At 43.8% G+C, this 18,658-nt stretch overlaps 1 protein-coding gene across 1 annotated transcript in view; it reads right to left on the minus strand.

The window, feature by feature from the left end:
• Positions 1 to 18,658, minus strand: part of LOC123750168 (proclotting enzyme-like) — a 36,325-nt gene that overhangs the window by 10,731 nt on the left and 6,936 nt on the right. The window contains exons 3-4 of the mRNA XM_069320336.1: positions 7,936 to 8,035; positions 6,493 to 6,662 (exon numbers count right to left, since the gene is read on the minus strand). Coding sequence (XP_069176437.1) covers positions 6,493 to 6,662; positions 7,936 to 8,035 — 270 coding nt within the window. The remainder of the gene's footprint in view (positions 1 to 6,492; positions 6,663 to 7,935; positions 8,036 to 18,658) is intronic.

Below are 18,658 nucleotides of genomic sequence, written 5' to 3' on the forward strand. Positions count from 1 at the left end.
TCTCTGAATAAAATGGCGTTTGAAGTTATATGTAGAATGTTAACCAGACCACACACTAGAAGGTGAAGGGACGACGACGTTTCGGTTCGTCCTGGACCATTCTCAAGTCGATTGTGATGAGGAAGTAGAGACAGGCAATATATAGGCAAGAGAGAGCTGAGGAGCAAAGTAAGGTGTAGTAGAGGGGATAGTAGTAATAATAAGAACTGCAGAGGGCCTATTGGCCCATACGACGCAGCTCCTATTACAGCCACCGAATGAGGAGATAGGAATAGGAATAAGAAGAGGATAGCAAGGGAGCGTAGGAGAAGACAATGAACAGAAAAAGGGAGAGGAGAGAAAGAAAGGAAAGAGAAAGAAAGATAAATGAAAGGGGTAAGCTTATGTTAGGTCATGTTTGTTAGAAAGATTAGAGCATTTGAGTATATACTGTGAAAGGGAAGAGTCAACAGCAACAAAGCCAGGACTCAAGTTCATGTTGGGTACATTGTGTATTAGAGCCGATTCAACAAGACGGCGTCTGTGTAGAGTAGAGGCAGGAGAGATTATTTTGGAGGAAGACCAATCAATGGGATGATTAGAATCCCTCACATGGCAGAAGAGAGCATTGTTAGTGTCAGCAGACTTAACACTTCTCTTGTGTTCTTTAAGTCTGTCATTCAGTGTACGGCCAGTTTCGCCAAAGTATTGGAAAGGACAAGACGAACAGGAACTAGAGTAGACACTAGCAGCATTAGAAGCAGGAGGAGCAGTGTGAACTAGATTGCTACGAAGTGTGTTAGTTTGTCGAAAGGTGAGTTTAATGTCAAGAGGACGAAAGGTATTGGTAAAAGTTTTGAGTTCAGATATGAAGGGAAGGCATAGTACAGTGCTACTAGAGTTGGAAGCAGGTTTAGGATGAAAAAAAAATCTTTTAGCTTGAAAGTAGGTACAGTTGATGAAATGCAAAGGGTAACCAAAGCGAGAGAATGATTTGTAGATAAGGGCAATTTCAGAATCAAGAAACTGAGGGTCGCTGATGCGTAGAGCGCGGAGGAAGAGAGAGACGAGGACACTTTTCTTAACAGGAGGAGGATGGTAGAAAAAAAAGTGAATGTACATGCCACTATGCATGGGTTTGCGGTAGACAGAGAAAGAGAACCCGGACACAGAGCTGTGAACATGAACATCAAGAAAAGGAAGGAGGGAATTAGATTCCCACTCAACTTTGAAATGGATAGAAGGAGCCAGACTGTTAAGAGAGGAGAGGAAAGGCTGGAAAAGACTAAGGTCATGAGGCCATAAAGCAAAAATGTCATCAACATAGCGAAGCCAAAGAGAGGGTATCTCTCATCTATCTATCTATCGAGTATCAATAGAAGGAAGAACAGTTTCGAAGTATTCCATGTAGAAATTAGCAAGAACAGGGGAGAGAGGGGAACCCATAGCGACACCGAAAGTTTGAGTGTAATATTTACCGTTGAAAGAGAATGAGTTAGTCAACACAGAGTCTAATGAGATCGAGGAAAACGAAAGTTCTACTATAAGTAGAACTGTCTTTCGTTCTTTATTCCATATTATTCCACACAAATCAAGAAAGAAAATATGTGCGAAACTTACATAATCTGCTCATTAATATAGAAAGAACGAGGTATGGTACGTTGATGATTAAGGGTGGTTAAAGGTGTGACACAAGCTGATGGTGAACTGACACGACACAACAGGTTGATAGTGGAGTGCCACGTGACACAACAAGTTGATAGTGGAGTGCCACTTGACACAACAAGTTGATGGTGAACTGACACGACACAACAGGTTGATGGTGGAGTGACACTTGACACAACAGGTTGATGGTGGAGTGACACTTGACACAACAGGTTGATGGTGGAGTGCCACTTGACACAACAGGTTGATGGTGGAGTGACACTTGACACAACAGGTTGATGGTGGAGTGACACTTGGCACAACAGGTTGATGGTGGAGTGACACATGACACAACAGGTTGATGGTGGAGTGACACATGACACAACAGGTTGATGGTGGAGTGCCACGTGACACAACAGGTTGATGGTGGAGTGACACATGACACAACAGGTTGATGGTGGAGTGCCACGTGACACAACAGGTTGATGGTGGAGTGACACATGACACAACAGGTTGATGGTGGAGTGACACATGACACAACAAATTGATGGTGGAGTGACACATGACACAACAGGTTGATAGTGGAGTGCCACGTGACACAACAGGTTGATGGTGGAGTGACACATGACACAACAGGTTGATGGTGGAGTGACACATGACACAACAGGTTGATGGTGGAGTGACACATGACACAACAGGTTGATGGTGGAGTGACACATGACACAACAGGTTGATGGTGGAGTGACACATGACACAACAGGTTGATGGTGGAGTGCCACGTGACACAACAGGTTGATGGTGGAGTGCCACGTGACACAACAGGTTGATGGTGGAGTGACACATGACACAACAGGTTGATGGTGGAGTGACACATGACACAACAGGTTGATGGTTGAGTGACACATGACACAACAGGTTGATGGTGAAGTGCCACGTGACACAACAGGTTGATGGTGGAGTGCCACGTGACACAACAGGTTGATGGTGGAGTGACACATGACACAACAGGTTGATGGTGGAGTGACACATGACACAACAGGTTGATGGTGGAGTGACACATGACACAACAGGTTGATGGTGGAGTGACACATGACACAACAGGTTGATGGTGGAGTGACACATGACACAACAGGTTGATGGTGGAGTGCCACGTGACACAACAGGTTGATGGTGGAGTGCCACGTGACACAACAGGTTGATGGTGGAGTGACACATGACACAACAGGTTGATGGTGGAGTGACACATGACACAACAGGTTGATGGTGGAGTGACACATGACACAACAGGTTGATGGTGGAGTGCCACGTGACACAACAGGTTGATGGTGGAGTGCCACGTGACACAACAGGTTGATGGTGGAGTGACACATGACACAACAGGTTGATGGTGGAGTGACACTTGGCACAACAGGTTGATGGTGGAGTGCCACGTGACACAACAGGTTGATGGTGGAGTGACACATGACACAACAGGTTGATGGTGGAGTGACACTTGGCACAACAGGTTGATGGTGGAGTGCCACGTGACACAACAGGTTGATGGTGGAGTGCCACGTGACACAACAGGTTGATGGTGGAGTGCCACGTGACACAACAGGTTGATGGTGGAGTGACACTTGGCACAACAGGTTGATGGTGGAGTGCCACTTGAGACAACAGAGTGATGACGGAATGATAGTTCACCAAACAGGTAGTTGCTTGAGGGGGGTTGAGCCTCGGCTCTTTGATCCCGCCTCTCAACCATGGTGTAGAGGTAGTAGTCTACTGGTGTAGAGGTAGTAGTCTACTGGTGTAGAGGTAGTAGTCTACTGGTGTAGAGGTAGTAGTCTACTGGTGTAGAGGTAGTAGTCTACTGGTGTAGAGGTAGTAGTCTACTGGTGTAGAGGTAGTAGTCTACTGGTGTAGAGGTAGTAGTCTACTGGTGTAGAGGTAGTAGTCTACTGGTGTAGAGGTAGTAGTCTACTGGTGTAGAGGTTCCTGTACTCAACTACACCTTCCTAAGAAGAAAATGCTACACCCTATCTGCTGAACATTGACCAATACCGAGATTACAAAAATTGGCGAGTCCAATAGGTACACCTCTAATTATTACTGTGTTGCCAAGCAGGGTATACATGCACAGAGAGGTATACTGTGTTGTCAAGCAGGGTATACGTGCACTGAGAGGTATACTGTGTTACCATGCAGGGTATACATGCACTGAGAGGTATACTGTGTTGCCAAGCAGGGTATACATGCACAGAGAGGTATACTGTGTTGTCAAGCAGGGTATACGTGCACTGAGAGGTATACTGTGTTACCATGCAGGGTATACATGCACTGAGAGGTATACTGTGTTGTCAAGCAGGGTATACATGCACAGAGAGGTATACTGTGTTGTCAAGCAGGGTATACATGCACAGAGAGGTATACTGTGTTGTCAAGCAGGGTATACGTGCACTGAGAGGTATACTGTGTTACCATGCAGGGTATACATGCACAGAGAGGTATACTGTGTTGTCAAGCAGGGTATACATGCACAGAGAGGTATACTGTGTTGCCAAGTAGGGTATACATGCACTGAGAGGTATACTGTGTTACCATGCAGGGTATACGTGCACTGAGAGGTATACTGTGTTACCATGCAGGGTATACATGCACTGAGAGGTATACTGTGTTGTCAAGCAGGGTATACATGCACAGAGAGGTATACTGTGTTGTCAAGCAGGGTATACGTGCACTGAGAGGTATACTGTGTTACCATGCAGGGTATACATGCACAGAGAGGTATACTGTGTTGTCAAGCAGGGTATACGTGCACTGAGAGGTATACTGTGTTGTCAAGCAGGGTATACATGCACAGAGAGGTATACTGTGTTGTCAAGCAGGGTATACATGCACAGAGAGGTATACTGTGTTGCCAAGCAGGGTATACATGCACAGAGAGGTATACTGTGTTGTCAAGCAGGGTATACATGCACAGAGAGGTATACTGTGTTGTCAAGCAGGGTATACATGCACAGAGAGGTATACTGTGTTGTCAAGCAGGGTATACATGCACAGAGAGGTATACTGTGTTGCCAAGCAGGGTATACATGCACAGAGAGGTATACTGTGTTGTCAAGCAGGGTATACATGCACAGAGAGGTATACTGTGTTGTCAAGCAGGGTATACATGCACTGAGAGGTATACTGTGTTGCCAAGCAGGGTATACATGCACAGAGAGGTATACTGTGTTGTCAAGCAGGGTATACATGCACAGAGAGGTATACTGTGTTGTCAAGCAGGGTATACATGCACTGAGAGGTATACTGTGTTGTCAAGCAGGGTATACATGCACAGAGAGGTATACTGTGTTGTCAAGCAGGGTATACATGCACAGAGAGGTATACTGTGTTGCCAAGTAGGGTATACATGCACTGAGAGGTATACTGTGTTACCATGCAGGGTATACGTGCACTGAGAGGTATACTGTGTTACCATGCAGGGTATACATGCACTGAGAGGTATACTGTGTTGTCAAGCAGGGTATACATGCACAGAGAGGTATACTGTGTTGTCAAGCAGGGTATACGTGCACTGAGAGGTATACTGTGTTGCCAAGTAGGGTATACATGCACTGAGAGGTATACTGTGTTACCATGCAGGGTATACATGCACTGAGAGGTATACTGTGTTGTCAAGCAGGGTATACATGCACAGAGAGGTATACTGTGTTGCCAAGTAGGGTATACATGCACTGAGAGGTATACTGTGTTACCATGCAGGGTATACGTGCACTGAGAGGTATACTGTGTTGCCAAGTAGGGTATACGTGCACTGAGAGGTATACTGTGTTGTCAAGTAGGGTATACGTGCACTGAGAGGTATACTGTGTTGTCAAGCAGGGTATACATGCACAGAGAGGTATACTGTGTTGTCAAGCAGGGTATACGTGCACTGAGAGGTATACTGTGTTGCCAAGTAGGGTATACATGCACTGAGAGGTATACTGTGTTGCCAAGTAGGGTATACGTGCACTGAGAGGTATACTGTGTTGCCAAGTAGGGTATACATGCACTGAGAGGTATACTGTGTTGCCAAGTAGGGTATACATGCACTGAGAGGTATACTGTGTTGCCAAGTAGGGTATACGTGCACTGAGAGGTATACTGTGTTGCCAAGTAGGGTATACGTGCACTGGGAGGTATACTGTGTTGCCAAGCAGGGTATACGTGCACTGAGAGGTATACTGTATTGCCATGCAGGGTATACGTGCACTGAGAGGTGTACTGTGTTGTCAAGCAGGGTATACATGCATCGAGAGGAATACTCAATTTCTCTGAACATATACACTGAGTTTACATTAGTCCTGAACAAAGTCATGAATTACAACAAACTTGCTGGTTGCTTAGTTGGCTGTTGATATGGCCTTTATAACCTTCCGTGGTTAACAGGTCTTATAGTATTCACCACATGAGAACTTGGAGTACAGCTACTCATCCTATGGTGGGAAGAGCTAGGCCTACCGGTGTGGTGGGAAGAGCTAGGCCTACCGGTGTGGTGGGAAGAGCTAGGCCTACCGGTGTGGTGGGAAGAGCTAGGCCTACCGGTGTGGTGGGAAGAGCTAGGCCTACCGGTGTGGTGGGAAAAGTAGGCCTACCGATGTGGCCTTAAGCATATTGAGTTATTAAGCATACCAGTGTTGGTATTGCCATGTTTATTATAATAGTTAGTAACTGATGGAATTTTAAATATTAAATATTTAATATATAATATTATTATGTACTTCAATATATGTGCAATGTGTTTGCTGTCAGTATCATATTCATCACAACAACGGGAAGTGTAGATAAACATCTCGACACAAAAACATCGCACCAGTGTAGAGGAACCCTCACTGGTATTACCTGGCAGGCGTCGCGTCGCCCATTGCGGTCTCCAGCACACACAGTCTCCTGCCCAATACCCTGAGGCCATATAGAGGGGTAATATGACAGAGTAGAGTAGCTCTGATCGCACGCTGACGACTGGAATACTGTCACGTTCACTTCCTGCAACACTGAGCTGGGAAAACCACCTAAGAAAGTAAAGGCAAACGATGATAAATACTGTTCAGATGTATTAGTATTTATCCTTTTAATATATTTTATTATGCAAAACCATAGTATGTTCTTAAGAACGCTCTTATGCATTCTTAAGAACAATCATAAGCCTGTGACACTAAGAAAGTAAGTACATACATTCTTAACGTGAGGAACACATTCGAAGGCTTTGCTTAAGACAATTTAGGATATCTACAGCAACAATTAATCGTACAAATAAAAATAGTATCTTCTACTAAAATAACAAGTGGATTTGTTATATACTCCAATTCTTACATAACAAACTTCTTCACTACTTACATACCAAACTACTCTACTACTTAGATAACAAACTACTCCACTACTTAACAAACTTCTTCACTTCTTACATAATAAACTACTTCACCACTTACATAACAAACTACTTCACTACTTACATACCAAACTACTCCACTACTTACATAATAAACTACTTCACTACTTACATAACAGATATATTTGTTCATGATTGTGATACTCTTCTCGGTACTGATGGTTTATTAAAAACTCACTAGGTTTATCTTTACATTCTTCTAGAACCCTGGTAATTACTTTGTCTGGTCCTGGGCACGTTTTAATTGTTAAATTAAAGTTATTATTATATTAAAAAGTTATTTTAAATAACTTCTTCCATGCCATTCCAAGTGAGGATTAGTACGGACAAGACGTTCTGTTATAGACCAGTCTGAGTGTAATCTGTAGTCAGTCCTGTGTTCATTGTGTTTATAACTACACTGTTGTGTATGCTTCAGGTCGGCTTTAATCATGATTACTGCCAAGAATAATGAGAAAGTGGCAGGTAAGGATACCTGATCAACTAGGCTGTGATTCATACGCCAGGCTTCGAGCAGCCACGTCCAACATCCTGGTTCAGCTGACCGTCAACCAGGAGGTCAGAGACCGGCGAGGGATCCTTGACCCCCAAAATCAAATTAACGCAAGGTAGCTTTTAATCCATGAGCTGAGGTATTATAGTATGGGGGATTGTAGACAAGTATGTTGTCCAGCGTGACTCTAGAGTGTGAAGATCAGAGTAAGTTTGCAATGACTATGCATGAAGAGTTTACAGCAATACTCGAAGATATAATTGGAAAGTTTTTCCAAATATAGAGAAAGTAAGCGGCTGGAGATGCAGGTATATGGAATGACATGAAACTCAAGCCACATTAGAAGTACAAACGTTTTTAAATATATTTGGTTAAATTTTTTAAATGCAAAATAGTTACTGACCAAACTTGGTGCTGCCCCAGCCAGTTACTGTGACGCTCTGTCCAACCAGACTGTAACTGCTCTCCTCTCCCCATGCCAGACACACTGCCTTGATATTTGACTGAAATGTAATAAGAAAAAGAATAAGTTTCTTTGGTAAAGTAAATGAAGATGAATTTTAGATACGCATAACAAATGTGTATTGATTTTACCAATTATGAGATAAAATAAGCTATTTTTGGTATGAATGAGTTTATTGAGTTAAGGCCTCCATCTGCCAACACCACACATCCGCCCCCACCACATGTCTGCCCCATACTCGCCCGCCAGGCCTTAGGCTGAGAGGATGTGCGCGCCTTATCTCCTCTCTAGGGGTTAAGTCCCTCGTACCCATCCCCTGTGTTTGATTGCCTGGTTGTATCGACACAATACTATTGTGCTGCTGAGTGTTATGACACTATTGCATAAGTCACTAGTAAAAGAGGACCCCTAGAGTGAACTGATATCCCGGGAGGACATTCAGGCTTAGTCGCTTGAGGCCTAGAGGCAAGCTAGCCTGCCCCCCACTGCTCCCTACGAGGGGCACTCTACCAAACGTTAGAGTTTGATGCATTGCTGGTGCTAAGAACACAGCATCACTTGCACAGAGTACTTGGGGCTCACTGTAAGACTCTCTAGCAAGACGATATATCCTAAAGGCTTCACCAGCTTCAGGCAACAATTACACCAAGGAGAGTGGTGGGATCGTAATCTGACCCCCACGGGCCCCTGACCCTTACGGTCAAGGCACTGACCCAACGGTCTCTACCATCCCCTCCCTAACAGGAGGGAGACACAGCCACCAACATTACAAAGATGCCAGCTTTGTACATAGCACCTGTACATTCTAAGTTATAAGACTTATCTTCCCCACTTTCTCTTACTCTTCTCACTTCGATATTTCAACAAGTCAAGTAGAACGGTCCAGTGGCCCATGCGGTTACCTGTAAAATCTGGGGGGGGGGGGGGGCACTTGATTGGATTGGATTGATGTCCATAGGGAATGGAAAGGATGGGGGAGGTAGAGGGATGGGGAGATGAAATTCAGGAAGAGGATGCGGGTGTAGAGAGAGAGGAGGTTTGAAAGTTCGGTGGCCTGTCCACCATGGGTTGACATTTTTGTATGTGTTGTTTGTTTGCGTGTGTGTTATGTTGGGTTGTCAGTACATTGGCTGGGGGGGCTAGTGTTTGTGACCTTGTTGGTGTCCTAAAGCACTAGAGCCGATGGAGTTGGCTGAAGGAGGCTAATCTTAGAAACATCAGGGTAGTTACACTTCTGACGCCACGACAAATGGTTTTTTGGTTTTATATTTTTTTGTAGGTGTTTTATTTATTTATATATATTTTTTTTTTTTTTTTTTTTTTTTTTTTTTTTTATTTATTTATTTATTTATTTATTTATTTTTTTTTTTTTTTTTTTTTTATTTCTTTCTTTATTCTTCATTTGGTGTAGATTGGGTCCGGGATGGGCCACTCATCTGGATCGTCTGGCAGACCGCTTAGTATCTGAGGGCTTGGGAAGGCCTCATCATGGATATGTCTGATCACTTTTTGTTGGAGAGTGATTCTTCTGGTTCTGTGTGGTGGTTCGTGGATCTCGTAGTCGCTGGTGGTGTTTTCTGCTACGAAGGGATCTTCTGGGTCTGGGACATACATGTTCTTCATACGGTACAGCTGTCTTCTGGCCAGGTAGCTGAGCCTAATGTTCATTGGCTTCATGTTGAGCGTCTCATGGATCAGGTCAGTTCTTACCCTGTCCCTCAGAGTCAGGCCCTCTGCAAAGCGAAGTGCTTTGTTTTGTACTCGTTGAATCTTCAACATGTTGGATTTGTTGGTGAGGTTCAGGGGAACGTAGGGGTATTCCAAGCTAGGCCTTATGATCATTCTGTACAGGTGGAGCTTGATGTGGGATGGGGCTTGGTTGAAACGGAAGAGCCTCTCCAGTGAGCCCCGGGCCATCGCTGTCTTCTGGGATACGTACTGGGAGGAGTTGAGTAGCCTGTTGAAGTTGTACCCGAGCACTGTGTTGGAGTTTGAGATGGCTATGGGTTCACCCCTGATTCTTATTCCCCCCTCATTTTCAATAGAGAAGGCCATACAGCCGACAGTGCTTAATTGGATCTTTTCTGGGTTAGTGGTGATCCTCCATTTCCTTTCCCAGTTAGCAGTCCTTGCTAGTTCTACGTTTGCCTTACGGGTTACAGTTGCATGCTTGGCCGCTTGGATGCTAGGGTTAGATGTTATTACGTGTGTTACGTCGTCCGCAAATTGTACGATAATGGTGTCCCTATACTCTGGTTGGGGTAGGTCATTTACAAAGATGTTGAAGAGAACCGGGCTCAAGCATGATCCTTGGGGGACTCCAGCTGTTGGGGTGAAGGCTGCGGCCTCTTTTGCCTTGAAGCTGGGGGTAACTTGCCTATTCTTAAGGAAATTACTGATCAGCCTGAGGAGGGTCCAGTTTTGCGCTGGTAAGTCTGCTAATTTGTACACAAGACCATCGTGCCACAAGCTGTCGAAGGCCTTGTGTACGTCCCTCATTGCAATCAAAGCTACCTGTTTTTGCTTTCGAATTGAGCTTACGGCGTCGTAGATGATGTTAATTGCGTGCTGGGTTGATCTATGTGCTCGAAAGCCAAACTGCTTTTCTGTGAAGAGGTTGTTGTACTCCATGTAGTAGTTAAGACGGTTTGACATGATTTTTTCAAAGCACTTGCCTATCGTGTCTAAGAGGGAGATTGGTCGGTAGTTGCCAGGTTGGTGGGGGTCTTTCTTGGGTTTGGGAATGAATATCATCTTGGCTGACTTGAATGCTACAGGAATGTGACCCGATGCCAGCATAGCGTTGAATAGGTTGAGTATGGATTGCATAAGATTGCCTGGTAGAAGTTTGATCTGCAGCGCTTTGATCCCTGATGGTCCAGGGGCCTTATCTCTGGTGCTTTTGATGACTCCTCTCATCTCTAGCATAGTTATGGGTCTTGTTAGAGGGTGGTCGTCTTCTAGGGTTGTCAGGTCAATCAGAGGGGTGCTGTTAAGGGAGGCGGCATTTTCTGTCACTTGATTAGGGCATCTGTTCACCCTTGTAGCAGGGTTAGGCTGTCTTAGGGGACCGTCTGTCCATACATAGCACATAGGAGAATAAGTCACTGTGGGCTAACCTCTACTAGTCCCAACCAACCAAGTGGAAGGACGGAGTGCCTAGCCCTCAGCTAAGGAGAGCTTATTCTTAGGAAGAGAAAGGAAAGAGAAAGAAAGAAAACTGAATAGAATGAACAAGTACTGAGACAATGAGAGGCCACCGAGTAAAAATCCACTCCCCTGCGGGGGAAACAAGCTATGATAAACAGAATGAACTAGCCAATCTCTTGTTCTCTCTCAGGGTACGATTTTCTAAACTAATACCCACAAAGGATTCCTCATTTATAGCACTATGCTACCAGTATGAAGATGTTGACACAGTCATCAATGTACGTAAATTGATGGATAAACGTTTTCAGGTCATTATTCCTCCGGAGCTGCAGGCCAGGAAGACTATAGTCCTGAAGAGACTTGATGCAGCACTTACTATCCATACCCCTGAAAATATTAAACTCGACATAGAACAAAGAAATGAATTGGCCAAGGTAGAAGAAGTAATTCTCATGCCAGGATTATGAACCGTGATGAAAGTAATATTCGAAGAAATCTCCATGGCACAAAAAGCCTTCAACCATGGTATCCATTGCCCCTATTATCACCTGAGCATAGATATGGTCATTGCTTGCAAAAGCGATGAAGTTTCTGTGGGAAGGAAATACGCCCAACGAGGGGGGCTACTTAAGCACTTGCGCGGAAGCCACAACATTTGTCCAGCCTCAACCCTGCCTGCAGGCTTTCATTTGTGAGACAGGACTTCGACCCCTGAGGTATGGATGAGTGGGATCTTGGATTTGGCAGTTGGCATCAACAGGTAATGGTTTTCATCTTTTGTTGATGCACTAGGCGTCACCCCCTTCGAGTGGGCTGGTGCCCCCCTGAGGCTTCGACAGGCCCTGCGGTGCCCGACGGACGTGTGGTCAGCGTCGCGTCCCTTTGCAGGTCGTGTGCAAGCGACCTGTGCCCCTGCCCCTTAGCCCTCCCCACGTCTGTTTGGAGGCTTCCTGCCGGTCACTCTGTCTCCTTGGGCCTCGAGGGTGAGCCCGATCGAGCGGGCAGTCTCCTTGTAGGTCATGTGAAAGCAACATCCTGGGGCCTCCTTTCCGCACCTCCAACGCCCAGCTTGCAGGCCAAGCCAGCTTCAGGCTTCCTGGAAATTGGGGTATCGCCCGGCCCGCATCACCCTTTGTGTTGGTCGGGTAGTCCACGTTGGGGGTAGGGGGGCTGCATTATTTAGAGTTGATGGTTTTTACAATAATGGTATTCTGTTGGGCCACTTTTCTCAGTTAGTCCAGCTGGTTTTCCTATCGTAGTACTATGCTCCTAGCTGGTTAAGTTATTATGTTCGCCTTGTGCTTTTTTTGGTTTATCCATACATTCGGTTTATTATTTATTATAAATTAGGTTAAGTACGGTCTTCATTCTTTGTTTAGCCTGGTCATTTTGCCCCTCTTTTAATGGAATTATACTGGGTTTTGTATATTAATGGAATGCTTGATTTATACAATTTTTCTTTTATTTGGCTCCCCCTTGGTGCTACTCTTACTTATTTCATTACTTTATGTACGTTCTCAGGTATTAATTTGGTTTATTTGTTTAAAATGGATTATTTAATGGACATATTGGACTACTGACTTCCTGGAATTTTGGAACATTATTTGGAATGCCGTTTTATTTGTGGGTGGCAAATTTTGCTTCTATCTCATTTATGCTCTTGGTTTCCTATTTCGGTTTATTAGCATTTTATCCCTTCTGTAAGGTTATTTGTCCATTGTCATGTATGTGTATTTTTTTTCTCTATCCCAGTTACGTTTTACCAGTCACAATTAGTAAGTCTCCTAGTTCCTTGCCTAGCCTGGTTTTTGTCTCTTTCATTTTGGCTTTATACTGGATTTTTGGTATTATTGGAATATTGGTTTTTATTTTTATTTGGCTAACTTTAGATTTTTTAATTTTGTTGGGTCATTTATGCTTTTGGTTTTTGGTCTTCTCTTACAGGAGCCGACCCCTCCATTCATATAACAAAGGCTGATAAATCCAGCACTGTTGTTATTCATTCATTTTCGAAATATTTTCCTCCTTGTTTGATCTCCAAGATTCTTCTACATACACTAAACTCGGGAAAAATCATCTTGAGGACATCATAAAGTTCTTCAATAGCAGCTTGAGGAAGTTGTTAATTAAACATAAAGATCTTCTTAATCAATTTACTACTTCATCACCCTCATTACCATAGCTCTATGGACTTGTCAAGACGCATAAACCTAACAATCCCATGAGGCCTATCATCAGTAAAGTGGAATTCATTTCTTACAAGCTTTCTAAATGGCTTACCAAAAACTTGTCCCCATTGTTAGGAACTATTTCCTCTTCTCATTTGACCAATACTATTGAATTAGTTAACAAATTGAGTAGTGTTTTTGTCACTCCTGATGTAAAGTTAATCAGTTTTAACGTTAGTTCCTTGTTTACAAAGGTACCGGTTGACATTCTTGATTATCTTGCTCATGAACTAATGAATCATGTTTTACCTCTTTCTGCTGATATTATTGTCAATCTTGCTAAGTTGTGCATTAAAGAATGTAAATTTACCTTTAATAATGAGTATTATTTACAGACTTTTGGAATGGCAATGGGAATCCTTTATCGTCATTGCTTTCAAACTTGTACATGGAATTCTTCGAGAAGAAATTTGTTTTAAAAATTACCCCTGGAATCATTCCATGGTTCAGATATGTTGATGATATTTTACGTATATGGCCTACAGATACAAACACTGACGAATCTGTGGCCAAACTTAATGATCAAGTCACCTCTATAAAATTTACTATGGAGACTGAAACTGATAAATGTTTGCCATTCCTAGATGTACTTATTCATAGGGAAGATTTTTCACTAAAGTTTAGTGTCTACAGAAAACCTACGAATAATTTATCTTATGTTAATTATTTTTCAGTGCATAGATACAATGTGAAAAAATCTATTTTTTCTTCAATGTATCTAAGAGCTCTTCGGGTTGTGAGTCCAGAATTCTTAGATGAAGAGTTTAAGAATATTGATTCTATTGGTCTCAAGCTTTGTTACCCACTGAGTTTTTTGGAAATTTGCCGTAGCAAAGCACGTCGTACATATTATAATAATATATGCAGTGAAAAATTCGCCCAAAGAATGTGTTATGTTTACCACATTTCTCTTGGTTTGAGAATATTGTCAAGGTCTTGAAACTTTTTGATATACATGTACTGTTTAGCTACGAAAATACTGTTGGTAAGCTATTAGCTAGAAACAGCCCTCGTAGTGATACTTGTGTCATTTATAAAATACCTTGTAAAAACTGTAATAAGTTCTATGTTGGGCAAATATCTAAAGATTTGAAATGTAGAATTTCGCAACATAAATACTCTGTAAGACATGGCCAATTGTCTAATGCTTTGTTTGTTCATCTGTCAGAAAATGCTTACCAAATCGATTGGGAGATGGCTTCTTCAATAACGAATTGTAAAAGCACTTCTAACAGGAACATAATTGAATCTGCTTTAATACAGATTACAAATGAAAGTAATTTGAACATTAGCAGTGGTTTATATAACTTAGATCCATTATTGATAGATCAATTAAAGGGCGATTTGAGTTGGATCATTGATACACATTTGTCTCACTAATTCATTGTAAATATTTACTATCTTATGGTATTATTATCAATGTGTGGGCCTATTGGTGGGTAAGAATAGCAGCTGCATTGTATGGGAAAATAGGCCTTCTGCAGTTCTTGTGCAGCTTATGTTTGTGTCTAAGTAATTCCCATTCATTTTTCATTGTACTTCACCTCTCTCTTCTGCCTATATATGTCCAATACTTGACCTGTAAATCATTCCTTCTGAAGTTGTATTAATATAGGAAAGCACTTAAAGAAATTCCTGTTTCATTTCTTCCTTTGTGATCTGACACTGTCACATTTTTTCATCACCTACCCCAACCCTAGCATGGTAAATAAATCACATACGCTGACGATATCACCCAAATAATATGTCAACTGGGACCATCAAAGCAGCTACTCGCCAACAAGACCAAGGCAGCAATAGAATTTATAAACAATTTTGAGAAGCAATGGAAAATTAGCACAAACAAAAGTTCCAGATAATGCACATTGCAAAAAGAAACCCATACCCCATTATCCATGACAACTGTCCAATCCTATATGTGGAGGTAAGCAGAATACTGGGACCCCTGATCAATAGAACAGGGATAAAAATTCAAGTAAGGGACCGACTAAACAAAGCCAAAGCAGCCTTTGGAAAACTGAGGAGATTCCGAAGCCTTAGTACAAACACACAGATACACCTATATAAGGCTCTATTTCGGGCGCATTTAGAGTATCGCCCAGTACCACTACACACACACAGAGATCACACTAACGTGATGCATCAAATGAACAAATCCACAAGCCTGGTTTGTGCCTCGGAGAGGCTACGGGATCCAGTAAGTTCAGTAGAACTTCGGTTTCAACCCTTTTACCCTGTCGTAGCTCAGTCGATTAAGGCAGTGTCTGGGATGCTCCCGGACGCAGGTTCGAATCCTCGTCACGGCCCTTGTGGATTTGTTCATTTTACCACTACACACCTTAAAGAAAACTAACATGCAAAAACTAAAAGCAGTGCAAAATAAGGCACTAAGGAGAGAGGCAAAACACCGTCCAACATATGATCAGACAATCCAGGAGCTCCATGAGGTCCTGAACATACAGCCACTAAACATCAGACTACAGCACCAAGCCATCAGGGTGTGAAACATCATTGGCGTGTTCGAGGACCCAATGTTAAACACATTACTCCAAGATGAGACGCCCCGCTCCAACAGCTGTGGCCCAAGAGCCTCGATTTACTAGATGAAAATCCAACCCCACAGCATATAATTCCCAGATGAAATACTGACCAGAAATCCGTCCCCCCAATACTTGAAAAAAAACTGCGTATATATATATATGTGCATGTACTCACCTACTTGTGCTTGCGGGGAAGGGGGGTAAGCTCTGGCTCTTTGGTTCCGCTTCTCACCTGTCAATCAACTGATGTTCAGGTTCTTGAGCCTATTGGGCTCTGTCATATCTACACATGAAACTGTGTATGGAGTCAGTCTCCACCACATCACTTCCTAGTGCATTCCATTTACTAACTACTCTGATGACACTAAAAAGTTCTTTCTAATATCTCTGTGGCTCATTTGGGCACTCAATTTCCACCTGTGTCCCCTAGTGCGTGTGCCCTCCTTGTGTTAAAAAGCCTGTCTTTATTCACCCTATCAATTCCTCTGAGAATCTTGTATGTGGTGATCATGTCCCCCCCTAACTCTTCTGTCTTCCAGCGACGTGAGGTTTAATTCCCGTAATGTAGTAGGGAGATTTACGCCGTAGCCCGTCCCCTCCATTTTGGGATGGAGTGGTTTCGGACACAGCGAAAGTTGTAATAACGTTGTGAGAACGTTAGGGGCAACATAGGGTATTTTTCTGAGGTGTGTTGTCCGATGTACGATAAATATAGGCTAAGTAGTGCTCGAGTGAGGTGTCTATTGTTGTGAGAAGGTCGCGAGAACGTAGCAAGGCTTTGTTTTTTTTATTAGACGAAATTTGACGTTTTCTGTTGAAATTTAGGAAAAGACCCATTTTCTGTAGTAAATGAGAGGACGAGATTGGTGGATGGAGAAGTGGAAAGAGAATGAAGTCTGAAGATGGTGGTGAGTGGGTGAAAGGGTCATAAAGATTTTAGGCTCCGCCCCCAACTTTTTTGACAGAGCGAGGGCGAAAGAGATTAGGAGCGGACGCGCTTCTGAGAGTGGAAAGAAGAAAGCTGAGATAGCCCATTTCCGGGCCCACCCTAGCCCCCCCCCCCCCCCCGCTTGGGCAGCGTCCGCTTGGGCAGCGCCCGCTTGGGCAGCGTCCGCTTGGACAGCGTCCGCTTGGGCAGCGGGGGGGGGGGGGGCTAGGGTGGGCCCGGAAATGGCATCTGTTGACAGAGATCTTCATAATCTCCAGCACTTTGATATTATTACAGTATTGCTCAGGTTCTTCTCTATTTCTGAATAAAACAAGGAGTACAGGTAAACATAATGTAAGTATTGTCTCCAGAAATCGGGTTGCTCTGCTAAGTGACAGCACTGCTCTCACGTTCACTTACTCTGTTGGACAGAGTATTTCACTTGCGGAAAATATAAATATATAGTTCAAAACCTCAATATTTAACAGCAAAATGACAAAGAGCTTTCTCCACTTCTCTGTCCACTTCTCAAAATCCATACCTATTCTCACATTTCTCAAGCACACATTCTATGTGTGGGGAGGAGCTGCCTCCGATCGCACAGCCCAGCCCGCCCCGCTCCGCCCCGCCTGCCACCCGCCCGCCCGCCCGCCCGCGCCGCCGCTAGCGGCCTGCGACCGTAGCGGTGACTCCGGGCGGTGGGACCGTCACCCTCGCTGCCGCCGCAGCGGCAGGTATTATCACCGCGACGGTCGCAGGCCGCTGGCGGCGGCGGCGCGCCAAATACAGTGACTGTGTACTCACCTATTTGTACTCACCTATTTGTGCTTGCGGGGGGGTTGAGCTTTGGCTCTTTGGTCCCGCCTCTCAACTGGTGTACAGATTCCTTAGCCTTCTGGGCTCTATCATATCTACATTTGAAACTGTGTATGGAGTCAGCCTCCACCACATCACTGACTAATGCATTCCATCCGTTAACTACTCTGACACTGAAAAAGTTCCTTCTAACGTCTCTGTGGCTCATGTGGGTACTCAGTTTCCACCTGTGTCCCCTTTTTCGCGTCCCACCAGTGTTGAATAGTTTATCCTTGTTTACCCGGTCGATTCCTCTGAGGATTTTGTAGGTTGTGATCATGTCTACCCTTACTCTTTTGTCTTCTAGTGTCGTAAGGTGCATTTCCCGCAGCCTTTCCTCGTAACTCATGCCTCTTAGTTCTGGGACTAGTCTAGTGGCATACCTTTGGACTTTTTCCAGCTTCGTCTTGTGCTTGAAAAGATACGGGCTCCATGCTGGGGCCGCATACTCCAGGATTGGTCTTACATATGTGGTGTACAAGATTCTGAATGATTCCTTACACAGGTTCCTGAACGCTGTTCTGATGTTAGCCAGCCTCGCATATGTCGCAGACGTTATTCTTTTTATGTGGGCTTCAGGAGACAGGTTTGGTGTGATATCAACTCCTAGATCTTTCTCTCTGTCCGTTTCATTAAGTACTTCATCTCCTATTCTGTATCCTGTGTCTGGCCTCCTGTTTCCAGTGCCTAGTTTCATTAATTTGCATTTACTCGGGTTGAACTTCAACAGCCATTTGTTGGACCATTCACTCAGTCTGTCTAGGTCTTCTTGTAGCCTCCTACTATCGTCCTCAGTTTCAATCCTCCTCATAATTTTTGCATCATCGGCAAACATTGAGAGAAACGATTCTATACCCTCTGGGAGATCATTCACATATATCAGAAACAGTATAGGTCCAAGGACTGACCCTTGCGGAACTCCACTCATAACGTCACGCTAATCTGAGACCTCACCCCTCACA

Source organism: Procambarus clarkii, unplaced genomic scaffold (genome assembly GCF_040958095.1).
Source record: "Procambarus clarkii isolate CNS0578487 unplaced genomic scaffold, FALCON_Pclarkii_2.0 HiC_scaffold_117, whole genome shotgun sequence".
NCBI lineage: Eukaryota > Metazoa > Arthropoda > Malacostraca > Decapoda > Cambaridae > Procambarus > Procambarus clarkii.